This window comes from Pseudopipra pipra, chromosome 12 (assembly GCF_036250125.1).
Source record: "Pseudopipra pipra isolate bDixPip1 chromosome 12, bDixPip1.hap1, whole genome shotgun sequence".
NCBI classification, from domain to species: Eukaryota; Metazoa; Chordata; class Aves; order Passeriformes; family Pipridae; genus Pseudopipra; species Pseudopipra pipra.
In genome coordinates, this window is record NC_087560.1 from 18,746,250 (window position 1) to 18,768,249 (window position 22,000).

General features: G+C 48.2%; 1 protein-coding gene across 1 annotated transcript in view; it reads right to left on the minus strand.

The window, feature by feature from the left end:
* IGDCC3 (immunoglobulin superfamily DCC subclass member 3) overlaps nucleotides 1-22,000 on the minus strand; it is a 102,988-nt gene that overhangs the window by 20,578 nt on the left and 60,410 nt on the right. Inside the window, exons 5-7 of the mRNA XM_064669198.1 lie at nucleotides 16,975-17,112; nucleotides 9,686-9,844; nucleotides 2,152-2,317 (exon numbers count right to left, since the gene is read on the minus strand). Of these exons, the coding sequence (XP_064525268.1) occupies nucleotides 2,152-2,317; nucleotides 9,686-9,844; nucleotides 16,975-17,112 (463 nt within the window). The remainder of the gene's footprint in view (nucleotides 1-2,151; nucleotides 2,318-9,685; nucleotides 9,845-16,974; nucleotides 17,113-22,000) is intronic.

The window sequence follows — 22,000 nt, forward strand, 5'->3', positions numbered from 1 at the left end:
TCTCAAATCCACCATCTTCTGCAGTTCTGGATCTCACTTCTGGTTGTGTTAATTTACAAAAATGAAGTTGCTTCTAAAGACACATTTTGCAATCAATTAGCACATGATATGTTTTGGGATGATTCACTCTTCCTTTTTTTTCCTAAAGATCCCTTCAGGGGCATTCAGACCTCTATGGCAATATTAAGCAGAGTTTTAATCCAAATGAATTTTCTAGGAAACCATGTAATCTAATTAAAAAGCTCATAGTGCAGTTTAGTAGCTTCATTACTAGTAGATTCAAGATCCATCTTTACACAGACATATATTTTCCAAGTGCAATAGGCTGACAAATCCAAGGCATAACCACAAACTGATTCTGCCTGGAACTAAGTGAGTTACAGCACTTTGTCATGCCCATGAGAGTGAAACAAAGGACAACTTGAAAAAGCTCAACCCCCCCACCATCCGTTGATGTGTCTCCTTCAATTCATGGAGCTCCCAGACCTGCTGCACCAGCGAGGGCATTTTCCAGACTGACAGCTTTGGAAACACCAGGCATGGCCACTTGCCTGAGGCTGGGGGTTGGAGTAGACCAAGACTAGTGCGAAAGAAGACAAAAGTTCAACACTGTCGAGTACAGCGGCCTTAGGGCTCAGCTTTACAATCGTGTTACTATGGCTTGAGAAGATGCCACGTGTCAGCTGAGCCCCAGGAACGGGCTGAGCTCCCTCAGCCTGTGCCAGATGCTGTAATCTGATCATTTAGATCACTGTGGAAAAGACTGATGCTAAATTGCATTAAATGATTCCCATAAGAAATCGGTTCCAGTGACGTTCACCAAGTCGCAGCTCACACGCACATGTAGAGCAGCTCCAGGCACAGGGACCTGGCCAGAAGACAGAACCATGACCAAAGATCCGACTTCTACTTCCCTCCAACAGTGAAAAGGAATGATTTCACAAGCAAGGCATCTGGGTACGACGCAGAGCTGGATTCAGTGTCAGTTTTGTCATGGATTTAATGACCGCTCGGGAATCTTTGGTCACTTCTGACTCTGCTTCCTCATCAATAAAAGGGGATGCACTAATTTTCCTTCTCCCATCTCCGCTCTGTACGTACCACAAGGGCAGACATGCCTCAGAAACCCATGTAATGAACTAGATCACACGCCTGCTGTGAGTGGCATCTGTATGTGCACACACAAAGCTCCCTGAAGCTCTAAAAACTCCCAGCTCAGAGAAAACCTCCACTGACAGAGATTTTATCATAACTCACACCTTATCCTTCTTCCATCCTTCACATAACAAAGCTTTAAAAACCCCTCAAACCTGAAAACAAAAAGCCGTATTATATAGAAACTTAGAAAAATAAACTCACTCTTCTCCCCGGAGGAACAAGTCATGGTGCCTGCACAGCACTTCCCAACTGTCTAAACTGACCTCCAGCGAGGTTGGGTAGCTGCTTTCATGAGACACATTTGTTAATATAGAGAGCAGCTATATGACACCACAGAGTACAAACCTCTACCAATAATTCAGGTTTACAACACAGGTGCTATTATTTTGTAGTATATTGTTCCATGCTATTTCCATAGAAACTACATCGTCGACTTGTAATTTTCCCACTAAGTGCATCCCACTGTATCATTTCCTCAGTACAAACATCCTCATCCCCTCACAGGAAAATGCAGTTATTTAGTACTCAGAGAAAACACTCTTCCCTGGTGAGATAAAAGGCTGAAGTTTAGTGAAAGTCAGGTTCCGTGCAAATATTATTTCTAATGTATTTGCATTTGCACACCCAGGCAGGTCAATGTTCAGGGGTTAAATACAGTTTCTCCAGTGCAGAGTGACTGTGGTTCCTGTCAGCTCCAGGGACAACATCTAGTCCTTCCAGAAATACCCAGATGATGACCAGGACAAAAGAATAACTTTTACTAGGTTCATGTATCAACAGTCAAAATCTAATGCTGATGTCCTGGCACAAAAAAACCACAGAGCACTGAAATATAAGCCTACAAGATGCGGGTAGCAGGAGCAGTGCTTTACTGTATCAAAGCCCAAATTGAAGCCACAGATCTCCTCCTGAACTTTCCACCTTCAGATCATCTCTTTGCTATGCAGAAAGCAATCCAGCATCCCTTTGCACTGCAGTGCCAGCAGGACTTACCTGTTGTTATTCTTCAGCTTGATGTGGTCGCTGGTCTCCAGGATCTGCCCGTTCCTCAGCCAAGTGATCTGGGGAGGGGGTTCCCCTTGGGCCACACACGTGAAGATGGCAGTGGTCCCCACTGGCCTGGAAATGGACTGAGGATGCTGCACAAACTCTGCAGGGGCTGTAAGGAGGAAGGAGAAGGAGGGTGAGAAAAGTCATGATGATCCCTCTTTATCCTGCTACAAAGAGCAACCTTGCAAGTAAGCCTTGTCTGACTGGGAACATGGGATACTTGGCCAAGCCACAGCATAGGCAGCAGATAACTGGTTTGGATGGTGTGTCTGTGATCAGTGCTATTTAGTTGCCCATCCTGGCAGTCACAGCTTCATAGAAGGCATCTGAAGGCCAGCTCAGAACTGATGGAGAGCTGAGGTGAGTCCTGCAGGGTTCAGACAAAGAGCAGCAAGGTTTAAGCCCCCTTACCTCTCCCCACTCTTCCACTGAAAGCAACCCCAATGATGAAACTGGGAAGATGCGCTGTTTCATCAATGGTAGAGTGAGATCAACACCCTAGCTTTGCCCAAAGGACCTGTATAGCATCAGCAAACTGCTCCAAATGGAAAGAAATGTATAGATGTGGTACAGCAACCTGTCAGGGAGTTCTCTCCCCAGTAAATATCAGATTTTCTGCAAATGTCCTGGCACCAAGAGATTGGGGAACCTTTTTCACCCCAGATCTGCAGCCTGGGACCGCTGTAGTCCTGCCAAGCCTGGCAAGAGACTCCACCATGCCTGTAGCTGCTGCTCACCTTGTCACCAAATGTTTTCACCTTTGACAATAACATTCTTAAACAGAAAGTGATTTCCCCCTTCCAGCAGCTCAAATTAGATTTAAAATCATTTATCAGAATAAACCAGCATATCAGCCTACAGAAAACAGGGCCTGACAGACACAGCCAAAGAGGTGAGATTATTCAAGCAGTTCTGCTTCAAAGGGCAAAGTGATAAATACACTCCATGTTGCTACTGAAACCCAAAATCAGGTGGAACCAGCAGCAGCCACAATGAAGACAGATACGAGGCACAGGCCCATAATAAATTCACTGACTAACATCACATAATCGATGGTTGGTGTTAAATTTTTTTGACAAAAGCAAGATTATCCAGGGAGACCCACTCAGTGCCACTCACCGGCATTTTCCAAGCATGAGGCTGGGGGGATCTGCCACCAGCAGAGATGTAGGGATGGGAGAAGGGAGCAAACTGGTCCAGCAAACGTGTTGAGGAGTGGCCAGGCTGCAGGCAGGATGCAAGAGCTGAGCCTTGTGGTTCGTGGCCAAAACAGCCCTCAGGGTTTGCTGTAGCAGTTCAGGGGGATAAAGCTCTTCCCCAGCTGCGTGCAGGCAAGAGAAGAGCACTGCTGCTGCTGCAACATGGCCCAACTGCAGCGAAAGGGGTTTGTGTGTGGGAGTGAAGTCATGCATGTTGGAAGTCCTGCAAGCAGGAAGACACAGAAATTCATCACAGAGCCCGTCCCCCTCAAAGGAACCCCCCCTTCATTTTTAATAATCATAGGGAAGTGGAGCATGGCACTTACGTTGGTGTCTGCCAACAGAGTTTATTGTCAGGCCACTGCAGCTGGCACTCTGGTCTACTAATGGACCTTATCTCAGCAATCAAATGGACACATATTTCCAGAACCTCCCACTAAACTTACCAGGTGCCAATCAACCTCTTGTCCTTTTACTTCCCTCCTGTGTTTTAACTCCTCTAGACCTAGAGTTTAAAATAAAATTCAGGACACAGGTTCAATAAAAGTTGAGAGCAAGGATAAACAGGGGGAAAATCCCTCTTCCCTGCAGTGAATGGTCCCTTTGTGGCGAGCAGCGAGAACATTAGAGACTTGATTTCCCTCATCCTCCCGCCCCCTGCTTTGTGCTGGCGTGGTTTTGTGGGAGCAATTATTTTGCAAGTGGCTGTGCACCTCCCTGCTTTCATCTGGGCTCACGAGCTGCACCCGCAGCCCTCGCAGGTGCAAACCCACGATGCCAAGGAAGGGCACAGCCACCTTCCAGCTCCTCGATGCAGATTCATTAAAGGTCCCACTTGGCTCTCTGCCTCCGCCTCCCCCTCGCTCCATCAAATCTCAAACCCACCGTTTGTTCCAGCAGAAACAAAGTTTAAATATGGAAAGAAGCATCCGGCATAACCCTCCTGGAAGCGCCGGCTCTCCTCATCCTCCCTTATTAGCCCGTGTCAAGAGGGAGTAATTGGAGCGGTGTCGCGTGTGACTCGGGGTAACGAACGTGCAGCTGCGGCCGCTGGCTCGGCGCCAGTGGTGCTGTTCAGTGCCATGGCCCCGCAGGTTCCTCGGGTCCCTGCTCCCCTCTGCTGTCCCTCCTCTTCGCTGCTCCACTCAACACCACCAGAGCAAAACCCCAGCTCCAGTTAAACTTGCTTAAACTCTCTGGGGAGCAGGCTCCTTGGAATGGCTCCCACCTCTGCTGTGCTGAGCTGTCCCTGCTCCATGACATCCCTCGCTGCAAGACTTGGATGCCCTTCTGCTGTTCCTGCTGCTCCTGGCTTTTCCCAGGCATTGCTCTCTCCCTTTCAGGTCTCACCCTTCTCCTTTTGGTGCAGAAGGAGCAGTAGAGTGGAGCTGTAGTGGCAAAACGGCCCAGGTCATCGAAGCAGAAACCCGTGGTCTGGAAATCCATGGAGTTAAAAAGAAATGGTCTGAATGCCACGAGGGTCCTAACATGGACATTGCTCCAAGGAGATGCTCCTCTGATACCCTGGACCTGGTGTCCATACCAGTGTCCTCAGGCAGAGTGCCCTCAGGCAGCTGCTGGTGCATGTCTTGGGGCAAATGGCTCCTTTCCTGGACAGAAGAATGTCTGCTCTCCTCTTCCCGAGTCCTCTCCCTACCCTTCCAAACAATTTCAACAGGAACCAAGAATTTGCCATCTCTGTCCCTGGATTAGTGGAAAGGGAGCAGAAGCCAAGCTCTGCCTGCTGCCAGCCCTGCCTGGAGCCAAGCCCTGCCTGCTGCCAGGCCCCCAGCCCTCGTCATTCATAATTAATAGAGCATCTTGTCAGGGCTCATCCCACCCTGCATGGACATGCAGTGGCCTGAACCCCTCTCCCTCTTCCACACTGAATGCCAAAAGGCCATTGCAGGCAGCCAGAGGAAGCGTTTCTCAGCCCTCCACCAAGATCTTAACAAAGGTACTAATGGAGATCACTGTTAAGAGCAAAGGATTCACACCTGGCAAGGAGGAGTGGGCAGGATCCAGCCCTGGCTTGTGAAGTATGAAGAAACCAGAGCATTGATTATTCAAGACTTAATGGGAGGGAGGGGATCATGCAGTTGTAATGAATATTTAAAGGCGTGACATTGGTATCCAAAAGCAGTAACGCTTCAAACCATCCCCAGAATCATTAACGAAGTGATTCAATAGCTTTTACTGTGCTCAGCAAACTGTGATAGCAATGGAGATGCACTGTCACAGCAGCTCGTAACGGGAGACCCAGATGGGCTCCATCTCTCTGGGGACATCTCATGTCAGCAGGGACACCAGTGTGTCCCCCAAGACACCAGGGAGCTTCACTCTCCTTGCCATGAGGTTGCTGCTTATTGCAGCACCTGATGGCTCAGAGAAGGTCCCAAGGATCAGGGAGCACTGACAGGTCACTGAGGAGAGCCTAAGGATTAGAGAGCACGGAGACAACGCTCCAGTGCCAAACGGATCCATACTGCACCTCAGTATGAAGGGTCAATAATTCTCAAGTAGCCTGTGGCGGGGGGGAGGGAGGGAGGCTGAGGTAAGGAGAAGGAAGAATAACATGGAAACAACAAAACCTCATAAATTAGGCTAGTGGCACCTACAATAAGGGCATCAAGCAGAAGGCAGGTCAACAGGGAAGTCAGTCAAGCACAGCAACCAGTGACAGGAGATTTAAGACAACTGCTGCTCACTTGGCTTCTCTCTATTGACTACAGAGGATGCCCAGATGCTTATGTGAGTGATGTAAGTAGCAGTGATGGGACTGCAAGGGCCAAAAATGGAACCTCTGCTCATGTTCCCTGGAAAATAGGCAGAGACCACTCATGAAGGCTGTCGTGGAGGCTGTCCTTCAGCCCTCATGACATTCTTGTCCCAGCAAGGTGCAGGCTGGAGCTCCACAGCAGTGGGATATGTTCCCACATCACCTACTGGTGTAGTCCTGGGAGAGTGCTCCAGAGGGCTCAGACACCCCAGTTTACTCCAGCATCCTGATGGACAAGATTTGAGCACCCACCTGTCCCTAGATGGTGGCTCTTTTTGAGAAGGAAAATGTGGACAGGAAGAGAACTGAGGGAACTGTCCATGGGGGACACTGACTCAAGCAGCACATACTGAAACTAGTTTGCAGCGCGACCTTAGGGCTAAACTCAAAGGACAAACCAAGTACAGAGCCAAGCCTAAGCCACAGCAACTGCAATACATCTGCTTCTGAGTTCCACCCTGCAGCCACGGCTCGTGATGCCAGCGAGCAAGAACGATGGAAGAAACATCAGGAAGCGCAGCGGTGGCTGGATCTGCTGGACCAAGGAGCGCTGCCCGGTCCTGCCAGCAGAAAGCAAGGCAAACAAGGCAGTCATTGTCAGCAGAGCCTTCAAACCCATGTCCTTAAGATGGGCCCTCATTTATGAGATGGGATCTCATTTTTCTGCATAGCTTTCAGGAGGAAATGAAGCGTGGAGTGGAGAACACTGGTGACCATCTGGCCATTCACAGCCCATCAGTTTGTTATGACACCAAACACATAATAAAGCACAAAAGATTGCACAGGAGGTAGAGGGAAAGCGCTTTGATATATTTTTTTCCCTTTCCACCGAAGCCTGCTCTTCCCTCGCCCCACATGCACACACACCCTCCGCTTCAGCCGGCGCCGCATTCGGCCCTTCCACAACTCCCCCCGTGAGACTTTCACTGGCAGCTCGGCACAAAGCAATATTCAAATGGCTGTGCCGGGATCTGAAGGGAAAATGGAAACTTTCTTGTGTGAGAACCTTACAAAAGAGATCAAAGGAGCCTAAATGGCCAGGGGAGGGCGGGGAGGGAGGGAGCGGGGGATTGACGCCTTCTCTCTGGAGGGAGGAGGAATTCCCAGGAAGATAATAAGATGGCGTTAGATGATCTGAAGGAAAGCCTGCATTGGGAAAGGACATTACTGCAGGAGGAAGAGCAGAGCCCTGTGCTGGGACACCTCTGCTCATGCAGCTGCTGTGATGGGACAAGGACCACTGCTGGCAGCAGGAGGGAGGACGTGGTCTCAGCCCCAGCTTCCCGCCAGCTTCTCGCCTTACAACAGGAAACATCGCCCTTTCTCCCTGCGTTTCCCACCTATAAAACGTGCCTCCTTCAAAAGGCGCGGGGCAAGTTAATTTGTGCCTCCGGGCACTTCAAGGGCCCCTGAATAAAGGCAGCAAGTACCTGGCCTGGCGTGCTTTGAGGACGCTGTATTGTCCTAGCCCTGTGCTAACTTCCTCTCCAACCAGGCTTTTGATAGCCCGCTCTTTGCTTTTCTTCTCTTTACGGATGTAATTTGCATCGCTGACATCTTGACAAAGATAAAACCCACAGTCTCCCATGTCAGTCATTATCGCTGTTTTCTTCCCAGACAAACCTGAACAGCAATCATTTGTACCTCTCAGCTGGAAAATTCAGGCAAAATGAGATGCACAGGAAGGAAAAGCTGCTTCCAGAGGGAGGGTGAGCAAACCTGGGATGAGCTCAGCTGCCTGGCCAGGGTCTGCCATTACCCTGCCTGGGCAACAACAGTCCCCAAAAAAACATGAAGCATTTTAAGGATGGGCAACACAGGTTGGGGTCCTGGACACTGCAGCTCATGTCTAAGGGCTACACCAAGGACACACTGGCCGCACTCCTCCACACCACTGCCAACTTCTCTGCTGATGCTGAATGCAAGAGCATCCCTCCCCCACAGCAAGGCTGGGCTCCAACAGCCTGTGATCAACATTTTAGGGACAAATTCTCATCTTGGTTCCCTGGACAAAAATACATAGTAATTCTGCCCCAGCTGAACTCCAGCACCAGGAAGTGATGTTCAACTCTCCAAAAAGCTACTGATGTGTTGCAATGAGAAGTTGTGCTACCTTTCACCCTCTTATCCAGTTGCTAACAGGAGCAGTCAACAGTATTCAATCGCTGTATTTTTAAAATTTCATAGATTTTCCAAGTACCTTCTTTTGGCTCTGCCTCCCTTCCTCCTGGACATCAGCTTGGCATCTGGGCTTAGGAAGCCTCTGCTACACGTCCCATGTGCAGAGCTGTCCTGTAGCAGCTCCAAAGGGTTTTATCTAAGCAAACTTGCTCTTCATGCCTGGGTTTGTGTTTATTAATAAGAGGACTCATAGTTGTGCCAGCTGGGAGGCCCCCTGGTTGCACTGCTCACCCAGAAATCCAGAGTTTTCACCTCCTCTCATGTGTGATCAGCACCTGGGGCTCAGGGGGCATGAGCAGCCCTGTACAAGCACCCTTTCTACACTGCTCCTCCCTGGCTGGCTGGATCACCACCAGCTCCTGGGATCTGTCAGGTGAGCATCAGGGCTGGAGCAGGGCACTTTGCCCATCACCAGCATGAAAGGTTCAATTAGCAGCTCCAGCAGGAGGTGTGTAATTTTAGATTCAGGATATCATCAGTCAATAGTTAATGAGTGAACTGATGAGAGCACGAGATGCTTTAAGTGGACGAGCTTGAAGAGGAGGTGAGTGCCTGTAATCAGGGGCGGATTGCTGCCATTCAGAGCATGCTGCCAGCTGGGTTTGCCTTCTCAAATACTTGCCTGGCTCCCCTCACCATGGAGACTGGTTGCACGGAGCATGTGGAGGGGATTTGTGTGGTTTCTTCAGTACTGATCTCTACTCTGGGCTGAACTGTCCTTTAGCATTTCAGGACAGTTGCTGCAGGTAGAGGAGAAACCTGCAATCCATGGGCATGGCCCCAAAGGGTGCTTCACTCAGGTCACAGCAACAGGCTCAGACACAGTATCTACTGCTGAAGAAAACAGTCCTGCAGACTTTTTGGAAATGGTTTTAGACTTAATGGTGCCGTTTCAGTTGGAGAGCAATACTCCATGAGTGGTACCCACTGCTGGATATCTCTGCAGGAGTGGTATCTGTCACTCAGAGGTGTCCAATATGAGAACAGTGACCATGTCCTTGTATCACTAAGGACCATGAGACAAATTTGGTTGATTAATTCAGTCTGGGCTTCCTGCTGAGATGTAAAAGTATATTAACAACAAAAAACTGAAGTCTGCTAAGCCAAATAAATGCCTGTGATGGGGTGGGAAACCACTGCAACTCTTACAGCTGAGGCCACAGTAGAATGATACCTGGTTGCTACTCACCTGTGTGGGACACAGACACACCCACCCACTTGGGAAACCACGTGTCTGGTACCATCAGAGGAGTGCAGTCACCAGCTGTCCAACCCAGCCCATGACAGTGCCCAGGGGCCGTGTGGAGGGTTTGCTCACCTTGTACCACGAGGCTGCCCTGGGCCGTCCTGCGCACGCGGGTGCCGGGTTTGTTGGCGGCGCACACGTAGATTCCAGAGTGCTGCACGGTGAGGTCTGAGATCATGAGGTTTCCTGTCCCCAGCACCTGGATCCCCTCCACACCAATTGGGCGACCATCTGAAAGGAGGGGAGAAGGACAACAGTCACATGCTGGACCTCTGTGTGAGGTTCCCCAGGACACAGCCCTCAGTGAGGTCCAGTCCAGGCACTTACGGAGTGGTGCCATGTTCTGTTAACAAGAACATTTACCAAGCAAGGTCAGTGGGATTCAGCTGATGCTCTTTGCAGGACACAGTTCAATAAGGAGGCTAAACCAAGGTAAATCATCTCAGCTTCTGCAAGCCATTGCCTGGGTTCTTATATTAGACTGACAAGGATCCAACCAGCTCAACAGCCTGTTTCCAATGGAAAGGCTCCGAGAAGAAGTAGTCCAGTGAACCTGCAGCAGTGCTTCCCTGATGCACTCTCCCAGTCATCAGCAATTTATGACCTGGGGACTTCCTGACCAGAAGTGACACTTTTTTGCCTGCTAACCCTTGACAGATTTTTTGTGGCCTTGAAAAATACATGAAGACTGAATTTTCAACTCTTTAGCTCTTGAGCATACAGCAGCTCAGGGCCAAGGAGCCAGACTCTGAGCTGGTGGTTACATCTCCTCAGATGCTTTGGCTTGGAAGGGAAATTGGAAAGGGCTGCCTCCATCCTGAATGATGGATCTGAGGCATGTGACATAGTTCAGTATCATGGAATTCACTTTTTTTTCCAACAAAGCTTGTTTTCTCTGGAAAATTCCCAGCCAGCTCTAATTACAACGTGTTTCATTAGTATCAGGCTATTGCTTTTTATTGTTTCATTGATTTGTGTTTTAAGGCACTGTCTGACAAAGGCAGCTCTAAATCAGGCCTAGCACGTGTCAGGGTGTCTGAGCAGAGGGCAAGGGGAGGAATTTTACTGGAGGAGCAGCTTAAGGGAGCACACTTTCATCAGATGGGAAATGGGAATTCAGTTCTTCTCTCAAGTTTGCTCATGGAGAACCTACAGAAATGGGAGAAGCAAGAACCAGCCCAGGTGATGTCCCAACCTGACCATCCCAAGAGCCCTCCACACTTGTGTGCTCTGCTACAGCAGAAAAATCTGTGTCTTGTGCTTCAAAGTTGTGGTTAGTAGAAGGAAAAATTCATCTGAAAAATTCCTCCTGGAAGCTCTGTTGGAATGTGCCATAATCTTGCCATGAGCTTCATGCTCCAACACAGACAGCATGCAGGGCTAGTTAAAAGTTATCCTGCAATCACGTTTTAGATGTAATATCATGCTTTGCATAATAAAGAGTATTATGAGGATTTGGGCCATTCATAACCAACAGGTTCTGGAATAGACTGGGAAAAGATGAAGCCAAAGCAAACCAACCATCAACCAAGAAATGCCACTTTGCAACCTGCTGCCCAGCCAGTGCTTGGGTCCTCATGGAAAGGCAGGTGATGGGACAGAGTCATGTCCCTGCAGCATCAGTGAGGGCAGCACAGGTCACCACCTCGCAAGCCTCGGCCAATGGGTGCTCCTCTCTCCACAGGCCCTGCCAGGACCCTGCTCCAGTGTGGGCTTCCCAGGGGGTCATAGACTCCTTTGGGCATCCACCTGCTCCAGTCTGGGGTCCTCCATGGGCTGCAGGTGGATCTCTGCTCCCCTGTGGAACTCCATGGGCTGCAGAGGCACAGCTGCCTCACCATGGGCTGCACAGGAATCTGCTCCAGAGCCAGGAGCACCTCCTGCCCCTCCTTCCTCACTGACCTTGGGGTCTGCAGGGCTGTTCCTCTCATATATTCTCACTCCTCTCTCCAGCTGCAAATGCACAGTTTTTGGGTTTCTTCCCCTTCTTAAATCTGTTCTCCCAGAGGCACTACCCCTGTCACTGGTAGCTTGGCCAGTGGCAGATCCATCTGGGAGCCAGTCCATTAGCTCCACTGGATATGGGGGAAGCTTCCAGCACCTTCTCATAGAAGCCACCCCTCTAACCTTCACACTACCAAAACCTTGCCATGCAAACCCAATACAACCACAAAAGCAAGGGATCTCATTTTGGATTAACAGCAATATCACATTAGGAAACATCAGCAAAGCATGGACAGAGAGCTACAAAGCAGTTCCCAAACCTATCTCATGCCACATTCTTTACATATTGTTTTTCAGGAAATTTTGAAACTTAAAGGTTTCTTTGCTTCATTAGGAAGGCAATGCCAGACCCCTTCATTATTTGCATTGCAAAGAAAAAAGCCCGGGTCTTTTAGAGAGAGAAAAACAATGCCATTAAATGATGACATGATCACATAGCTGGCCAAGCCACTGCTGCAGTAAATGGCTCAGTCATTAATAGGACAGTAAAACATGACCTGTCCCACATTTAATGAGCAGTAACAAGGAACCATTCCTTCCAACCAGCACTTGAACTGAAGTGTAGAGAGGTCTGAATTAAATTCAAATTGAACTTGATTTCATCTTTTAAATTAGACCTTTTGGAAGTCTGTATTTACAATAGGCATAAAAATCAAATCTCTCTCCTGAGGGAGGGATGACACCAGTGAAAGATGCAAAGTGGCCGTACCTGGATCCTTCATCACATCATTGCCTTGACAAATACCACAGAAATGTGACTTGAATGTCAGTAGTTTTACTGTATTATTTATAACGTGCTCCATAAATTAAGCATGCAAAGACCCAGCCTGCAGCAGGTACTCCCCACAGTCCAAATACCAGCATCAGTATGTCCTCAGTTCTCTCTCTAGCTCCAGCTATTAACTAGAGGTGTGCTGGTCTGAAGAAACATCTCCTGTAAACCAAGAATCTTTCATTTCCCTGGAGGACAAAGCTCTCCAAGCTCAGAAACCTCAAGGATCTGCCATTTGGGTCAGAGAGTGTGACCACCTCTAACAGCCAGCAAAGATCACTGCCAGATCATCCCAGACACCTCTCACTCAACTCCTCCCTTCCAAAGAGCACTGAAAAGGGCTTCTGCAGAAATACTTCTACTTTCCCAGCCTACTCCATCCTTCTCACTCTACTGTGCCTCACTCAGCCTGAGCTGTCCTGCAGTCAGTTAGAAGGTCTTCAGCTAATATCTAGTCCAACTTAGCAACAGTGACAACACATATAAATAATACAGAGTGTTTACCCAAGAAATTCCTTGCATCCTGAAAGCTCAGCACTTTGCAGAACTGCTGTGCTGAGGGACTTAATCTCACACCTGCTTTGCAAAGGTTGTTATTTATTTTAACCCTGTTTTCTTTCCACAGAGACCTGAAGAGTGGCTTGGATCAACCAATCCCAACCCTGTGAATCCCAGCATCACTTGCCATCACCAAGTCATGTCTCCATGGAGGAGAGCTGAAAGACTGCAAAAGCTAACACTCGCTCAGTTCCCAAAGCTCTCGGGACCCATGAAGGCTTGAAACCACTGCTCATTTAACGTGACCTTCTACTTCTTTTTATGAAGTCAAAAGCAGAAAATTTGAGGGCTGAAAACAAGCCAGTCTGTGGAAATGTCACACAGATTCTTTCTGTCAATGCTCAGTTGATGAGGACAGAAGGGGGAGGTTCAGCTGTTGGGAAGAGCAGACAGACCCCAATAAAGGAGACCATTCTCCAAATGGGAGATGCTCGCAAAAGATGTTCCAACTACAGCCTAGTAGAGACTTCACAGAATCATAAAATGGTTTGGGTTGGAAGGGACCTTAAAGCTCATCCAGTTCCAACCTCTCTGCCAAGGGCAGGGACACCTTCCACTATCCCAGGTTGCTCCGAGCCCTATCCAACCTGGCCTTGAACACTTCCAGGGATCCAGGGGCAGCCACAGCTTCTCTGGGCAACCTGTGCCAGGCCCTCCCCACCCTCACAGGGAAGAATTTCTTCCTGATATCCAAAATAAATCTACTCTCTTTCAGCTTAAAGCCATTCTCCCTTGTCCTATCACCACACACCCTTGCAAAATCTCCCTCTCCAGGCCTTCCTTTAGGTACTTCCACGTTCCCTGGTGGGATGGAGTCTGGATGAAAGACGTCTGCGGTTTGGGAGCCGCGTTATTTATTTTTCCAAGGTGTATGTGATGCTTTCTGGAGCCCATTCTCCGCCTGCTAGCCGGGTGATTGGCACACCGGCACCAATTACGGAGCCCCCTTAAAACGTGCCAGGCGATATGAATATGCAACAACACGAACGCCTTTCTTTGATAAGTAGCAAGTAGAAAGAAAGTAACAACTTTCTAATGTTGATCATTTAGGTCTTTTGTGAATTCTTTGTATTGTGTCATAGTAGCCTTCCACTTTTTAGACACATGGGTCTCCTGCTCGGGCGGACACTGGGCACTGTGGATTAGCATATTTAGAGTACATTGCAACAGTTGACTATTCAGTGTGTGAAGTGGTGAAATTTACTCTATTATTTCTAAACACTTACAGGAACGGTGCTCCTGTCAACCAGTCAGCCATCTATTGCAAGCTTCTGTGTCCAATAAGTTACCAATTAATTGGCTCCTACAATTGTTGTATAGTTTACTTCTTGAATGGCTCCCTCTTTAGTAATTTCCTTCCCATTGTGCGGCCCTTTCTGACAACTTCTGTATAACGCTATCAGATAATCACTGTCCTTTCTTTCTCGCCTCACTTTTCTATATCTCTCTAAATAGTTTATTATTCTGCCTTGGTACCTTTTATGGAGGCCAGCTCAGTGGCCTGTCAGTTAAAGGGTAAGGATACATTAAAATCGTCGTTCATTCAAAAGGCTTTGCAGTAAGTGCCCAGGATATTCATTTGTGCACACATACAGGTCCAAGCCTGAAGTGCTTAGCTCTGAAAGAAAAAGCCCTATCTTCCCTGAACAAACCCTTAATGATTTTACATCTTTCTCAGAGCCTGCTCTCTAACGAATGTTGACATTTCATGCACGGCAAGACACAGGAATTCTGTTTGTGGTCAGGGGGCTACAACATATTCCCAAGGAAATTAAATTCAAAATTGATTGTGTGACACTCAAAAACTGGCCCAGAATTTGAATGATTCCCTTCAAGCAAAATATAGCTGCCTTTCCCACTGAAAACCAGCCAGGTTTTAGCAAAGCCAAAGCAAAAAGTGCAAATGGTGTTTATGGCTGGCTTTCCCCTGCACCAGAAAGCTGTGAAAGCAAAATTGTTCTTTTGCTCCTTTTTGACAGAAATGCCACAATGTCAAAACTGTGAGCAAAGGAGATCAGAGAGAGACTCCAAAACAGCAGCGTGCCCTGTGCAAAGCCCAGCACAATGGCAATGCCACAGCTCTTCTTTACTTTGACCAGGCAAGACAGGTGTTCACATAGAATTGACTTTTTTGGTTTAAATTAAGTCAGGTCTATTGCTAAATCAGCTGCATCTCTCTAAGACTTCGTGGCCATGGATTTTTTTAATCCTGGGAACGGATTAAAAGTGGGTTTTTTCCTAAGCTGAGTAAATTCCTGCCTTGGCAGGGGGCTTGGACTAGGTGATCTCCAGAGATCTCTTCCAACCCTAACGATTCTGTGCAATTAACTGGTTATCTAGAGCTAAACCGGCTCTGTAGGAGGAACTTCAGGAAGACCTCCCCATGGGAGGAAGCCAGAGATAACAGATACTCTTAGGATCTCCCTGTCCAGAATAAACCCCTCTCCGTCCTCCTGATCACGCAGACACAGAGACATGAAAGCGCTTCCGAAATGGCTACAAAGAGATGACAAACCCACCGAGTCATCAGAGAGCCTGTTCATGTGCCACATCACTGTCAAGATCTGTGTCATATTAACAAGACCTCGTGATGCTTTGGACAGGAACCATTCCTGCTGAAGGGGAGGGAAAATAACAGGATCTGTTTCCCATTCAGTAGCTCTCATTCTGCCCCAGTGCTGCGTGGAGTGGGTATTTATTTTTGGTGGAAGGCAAGGCTGAGCTCAGACCATCCAGACAAACATCGCACGGTGCTATTACATCTTCATTATTGCACTGCTCTATGGAGACAAGTGTTTTGAAGAAGGTAATAAGCACTTATAATTAAGGCAATTATAAAGTAGTTTATTATAGTTGAGCGCTAACGTAGAGCTGCCTTGTGTCCAAGAGAACCAAACCAGTGATACAGCGTGTCTGGGGAATCTTTAAAACACCATCAATCTGATACTTATGGCTCCAGAGGCAAAAAAAGCAGCTAGTGGCAGAGATAGGCTGATTTTACATGCCATCAGAGGATGCAAGCAGGAGGGCAAACACAGAAAAATCATGCAATTGATTCTGGATACATGTCCTCATTCCCTGTCAGACAAGTCCGGAGTGGGAAGTCACCCTGCCCATGAGCTGGACCCTGGCCCTTGGAGAGCCACAGAGGTGAAGTCCCACACCCAGCACAGCAGCACAAGACAGAATTACCCTGTTCGTGCTTCACAGCCACCTTGGGGAACAAGGGGAGATGAGCATCCCAAAAACAACATCACTTGTGGACCACAAGGGCTTGGGAAACACTAAGTGAACCCAACCCAATACCGCGCGCACAGGCAGAGTTACAAGCTCTGGAAGATAAAGCAAAATCCATCAGCTCTTTGCTCAGTACAGGTTTCTGTAGGGCAATGGAAGTGCTGCTCTGAGCAAAATAGCTTCCAAGCTATTATCACAAAGTTAGAACCTAAAACAACCCTTGGAGAAAAACAGCCCTTTGCTCTTCATCGTTTGCATGATGCCATCTGACGCTATCTCTGGTTTCCACGCTGATTTAAAAACATATCACAGACCACAGCAGCAAGCATTTGTTTTTTTCAGAGCTTCAGACGCACTACTTTAAACACTCTCTTTCCCTCAAAATGGTTTTAAAACTCCCTGAACAGGTAGCAAGTTTCTTTCAAGTCTCTTTTTACGTGAAATATGTGTTTGTGTATGATTTTGCTTCTCTAGGCCAACAGTGGTGATGTTTTTGATGCAGCAGCAGAAGATGCTGTCACTCGAGAAAAGATAAAATTATCACCTTTCAAGAAACATTTACAGGTTTAACCAACCCACTTCTCTAACAGCTGAAAACAGGATCTTGGCAGAGAGAAAAACCAGTGTAGACATGAGGATAAAAAGCACTTCAAGCCTACAATTAGCTTTAGCGGGAAGGGAGAGGGTGAATCGCTTGTTGTATAAAATAGTCAGTGGCATCTACCTATTTCCCACATGATGGCTATGGGGAGGAGGAGCAGGAGGAAATCCCAGTGACCCCAAGGCTTACCGAGGCGGCTCCAGGAGACGATGGGCCGGGGGTTGCCCGTGGCGATGCACTCCAGCACTGCCGTCTGGTGCACTGTCAGCGTGAGGTTCTCCGGCCCCACGAGAATCATGGGGTCCTTGTAAACGGTGGAGTGGGAGCCTGCAAGGACAGAATCACTGTTAAAAGGCATCTGATTATCTCTTGTTTAAAGGAAACATCGAGGACTTCACGCATCCTTTAAGTACATCTCTTCTAAGCACACATCCTCTTCCATCAGGAAGTGCAGTGAAAAGACAAGGAGTAATGAGATCAAAATGAAAGAGGGGAAATTTAGGTTAGATATACATAAGAAATTCTTTGCTGTGAAGGTGGTGAGGCACTGGCACAAGTTGCCCAGAGAAGCTGTGGCTGCCCCACCCCTGGATGTGTCCAAGGCCAGGCTGGATGGGGGTTGGAGCAACCTGGGATGGTGGAAGGTGTCCCTGACCATGACAGGGGGCTGGAACAAGATTATCTTTAAGGTCCTTTCCAACCCAAGCCACTCTAGGACTCTAAATGATGTGGCTGGTGCAATCCTCAATAAATTTGAGATGCACTTGAAACAAAAGGAGCACGATGTTTGCATGACAGTCTGAACGTGTTTTAAGTGTGCATTGATATTCCTGGGGAAACCCCTGAGCCAACTGACCAGCCACAAACAGCCCTGTTAACACAGGGATATCAGCAGAGTAAAGAAGGGACTGCACTGTGAACTGCGGAGAGCAGATGTGCAGAAAACCATGGTATATAGGGAGGACACAAGATACAGGATAGCAGGAATGCAAATAAATGAAGGAATTGCTTTATCTTTCAGCATCTCAAGCCATAAAGTAATCCATGCAGTCCACAATGCCTAAATCTGTCTCTGTGAGCAGCCTCTCTTGCTGCTGGCTGTCATTTGCTCCAAAAGCCCTGTCCTGGGACACAGAGTGATGGAGGTGCCAGTCCCTGACTCCTACTGAGGATCTTTTTGAGAGGTGATGCTCCTCTGATGACTGCAGCCCAAGGGGCTGTAATTTCCCTGCCATTTTCCTGCAGGGAGAGGATGCATCCCATTCCTCTAATTGTGAGACATTCACTGCTCACAACACAATGACTAATCATTTATTTGCACTACAGTAGCACCAAGTGGCAGCAACCAAGAATGAAACCCATCACACAAGATGATGCACAGATTTATAATAAAATAAAATCCAGGCACAGGACTTTTCACTAGACAGGACAAGAGAATGGGACAAAACCACCATCCTGTGTCAGGAATACCACAGCTGAACCCAAATCTTCTGAGTCCTTAAAAAGTGCCTTATCCCTGGGCCAAATGTCCCTGAAGCCTTTACTCCCATTTGTTGGGAGCACGAGAGCAGGAAAACCAATGGATATTCTCAGTTCTCCATCAGCAAACAGGAACACTGAAAACCTCTGCATTAGTCTTTCTCCCCATCTCCGATGAGAGCCGGGTTACACTCCAGAAATGCTGAGGTCAAGCAGTGTTTAAGGAATTCCATCAATCTGACAGCTGCTGCTGGCAAGAAAGCTCTGTACACCTGTGGAGAGAAATACTTGTGCTGGTTGTGTGCCCCCGAGCAGGAGAGGGGCACAGGGAGGGCTGGGGAGCACAGCCCCTGACTGGGCTCTGCTGTAGGGATCATCCCACAGATTCCTCTCCGTGGACTTTCCAATGTCCAAAAAGCTTGTTAAAGAGAAGGGATCCACCAAAAAATATCTGCAGGGGCTTTTCTCCAAGAAAAACATTCTTTTCTTCCTGCACTTCCGAGTGTTATCATTTCTCAGCAGCTCAGGGTGTAGCAGGGGGATTTCACAGTGGTCCAAGGGCAAACATGGATCAGAGCACCTCGTCTGTTAATTGTTCCTACAGGAGCTAAACAGGGAGCGATAAAGTGACTCCGAGCTCGTGTGTAAATGGGCAAAATCCAAGAAAAATCACCGTGTCAGTGTGACTTAAGAGCTGACTTTCTCACTAAATGCATTTCACTGCAAGCCATAAAATGCAGATTTTTTGATGAGAACCAGAATGCACAATAAATTCATATGACCGGCTGGTTAACCCCAAGAGATCCGAAAAACAATACCTTCCCCTCAGTACCTCAGAGTGCCTTTAAAACCCATGTAGATTTATTGTTCTAAATCACAATACTAAATGTTCACGCTTAGAATAATACGGTATTATCAGCGTATTATATAGAGATTTCAATATTTCAAAACACAGAGAAATGAAATGAATTGTCCAAGGTCACCCAAGAATATCAGCAAACCGGAGCTGAGATCAAAGAAGAATTTATAAAACACACTATTCTGACAATAAAGTGTTTTAATAATCTCACTCTGATTTATACTCTGAGTCCTAAGCAGACATTCAGGTTTTGGGGTGTGGGCTCAGCTCCCTGAGTCTGGGCAAACCCTGCCCAGCTCTGGAAGTGGCACTGCTGCTCACCTTCTCCTGCAAAGGCCATGGAATGATTCTGTAGCTTTGCTGCTGAGCCCAATGCCCATGACAGTGCCAGCTCCAGGGGCAGATGGGACAGTGATCCAGCAGGGATGCTGCAGTCAGACATCAGCACCATGCACAGGGGCCGACCATGCCCCACCATCAAGGAGGAGGTTTCCTTCTACAACCAGAACAGCCCTTTGATGCAGGGTTGGGGAGGAAGGAGTGACAAAACGAGGGACTCGTGGCAGGGGAGCGCTGCTGGAGCACAACAGGGGTCAGGGCAGCACAGGGGGGATTTATTCTGAAAGGGAAAAAGGCTCTAATGATGCCCGTGGTCCCCAGGGACTCCACCAGCAGCAATCGAGGTGAGGACTGGGAGGTCCCCGGCACCGCCAGCAGTGACAGGCACTCCAGCAGGGACGGGAGCGTCGCCTGCCAGATCTTGATCAAAAGGACAGCAGCAGAGAGAGATGCAGCTCACACTGGGAAGGTGTCAGCACAGAGAGGCAGGCAGCCCCTCGGGAGCAGCTCTGCTAAGCAGGCACTTGAAAATAATCAATCAGCAGGACTGGAAGACATCCCCGCACCGCTCGCTGCCGGCAGCCCTGCAACCAGGGAGAGGAGGGAAAGCACTTCGAGCAGGCTCCTTCATCCCCCACAGGCAGCCACCCTCCTCTTCCTCTCCAGCCAGGGTGTGGCAGCGCCCTGCAGGGCACACAGCCTTCCAGAGCCCATCTTCATCCTCTCCCTCCTCTCTCCCCAGTCAGGGCTTGGTTGGAAACCCCAGGCAGGCAGACTTAGTGCTTCTCTCTGGGCGAAGCAATGGCTGAAGTTGCTGCCCTGTTAGGAAAAGAGGGAGCCCTCCTGCCGTGATGAAGAGCAGAGAGAACCATTCCCTTCACCCCGTGACAGAAGTGGGTGGTGACACAAAGATTTGCAAGAATACTGGTTTATCCCACCATGCCAAACTCCACGCGCACAGCACCCCTTACATTAGCTCAGTATTTACTGACACAACACCCACACCAGTGAAACAATGTCTCTGTGCCACCTCTGTGGTTCACCACAGCCTCTGCTGCTGTGCCAAAGCCTGGGGTTCACATGCTAACACATACCTGCTGCCCTGGTCTAACAGATATTTGTGTGCTCTTAGCAAACACCACAGAGCACAAACCTTTTCCATGGAGGTTTAACCCACTGCAACGGGTTTTTCATGCAAATGTCCCATTACAGCAGCTTTGCTGACATGCAGGCATTGAAGCATGATCCAAACCCTTCAACAGACACTTATACATGGTGCCTGTATCCATCATCCAACTGCTTTAAGGAAGAGAAAAAAACCACAAATGTTTCACAGACAGGAAACCTGGAAAATATCCATCTGAAATGAGGGATGGTCAGATGAGAACAACTAGTGCTTTCTGCCCTGCGAGAAATAATAACTCAGGTCAGTAAACTGACACAAAGAACTTCACCACGTCGATAATTTACTGTTCTTTTTTCCCTCCACGTGGCTACTGTTCAAATAGATCAAGAAAACAGATAAGTAACAGGCACCAAAAGCTCCCAGGTCTTTCAGAACCAGTTAACCTGCTTTCTTTGCCCGTCAGAGTTGATACACACAGCATCACTCTTCCCTTGGCTTCACCCCATTTCGCACGTGCAGCTTTTTCACTGCTGGCAGAGGCTCATCTGACACTCAGTAGAGGTGTTAAGTCTTGCTCCAGAACCACTGGCCAGGCAGTGTTTTGGAGGGTGATGGGGAGCTGTGAGATGTGACTGTAGGCTGACAAGCCTGGGTATCAGCAATTATGTGTATCTGATGGACAGGAGGATTGCAGCTCGAGGGAAAGACCTTTTGCTGCACATAAAAAAAGCTCAAAGAGAAGCACACACCCAACCAGCCCTGTGCAGATTTCCCTTGCCTCTTATCTCCAAAGATGTAATCTACATTTCCACAAGGAATTTGGAATGTCTCCCACTGGAGAGCCACGGATGTATCACCACTGTTGTCACAGGGGAGCACAGTGGGTACCCAGAATCTTAGGGGGGTTCTGACTTGTAGTCCTGTATCTCAGAGCTCACCCTGCCAGCAGGACACAGCCACAATTTGCAGTGACTACTTCTTTGGCACTTTTATCTTCCCTGAAGGTAACCCCCAAGTGCCCTGACATCCAGGAGAAGGAAGCTGTCCTGTTTTCATACAAGGATGTTGAACAGATGAAAGGCATTTCTAACAGGGCACAAAGGTGTCATTCACTCCTGGCTGCTTGATCATCACACCCCACCTTGGGCAGCAAGAAGCCAAACAGCAAGTATGTGATTTTGGTCTTTTTTGCGGGGAGGAGACCATAAGGCACCAGTATTTCCTCAGCTGAAGCTTTCTGAGGTGAAAACCTATTTCATTCACTGACTTCAAATGCAGATAAAGAACCAAGTCAAAACTCAGCCTGGGGTGCTCAGGGTTTCTCCTTCTCATCTTCCAAAGGAAGGTTAGGCTGCTTCAGTCCATGCAATGCTAATAGCCTACAATTCCCTCATTAAATAAAGAATTGATCA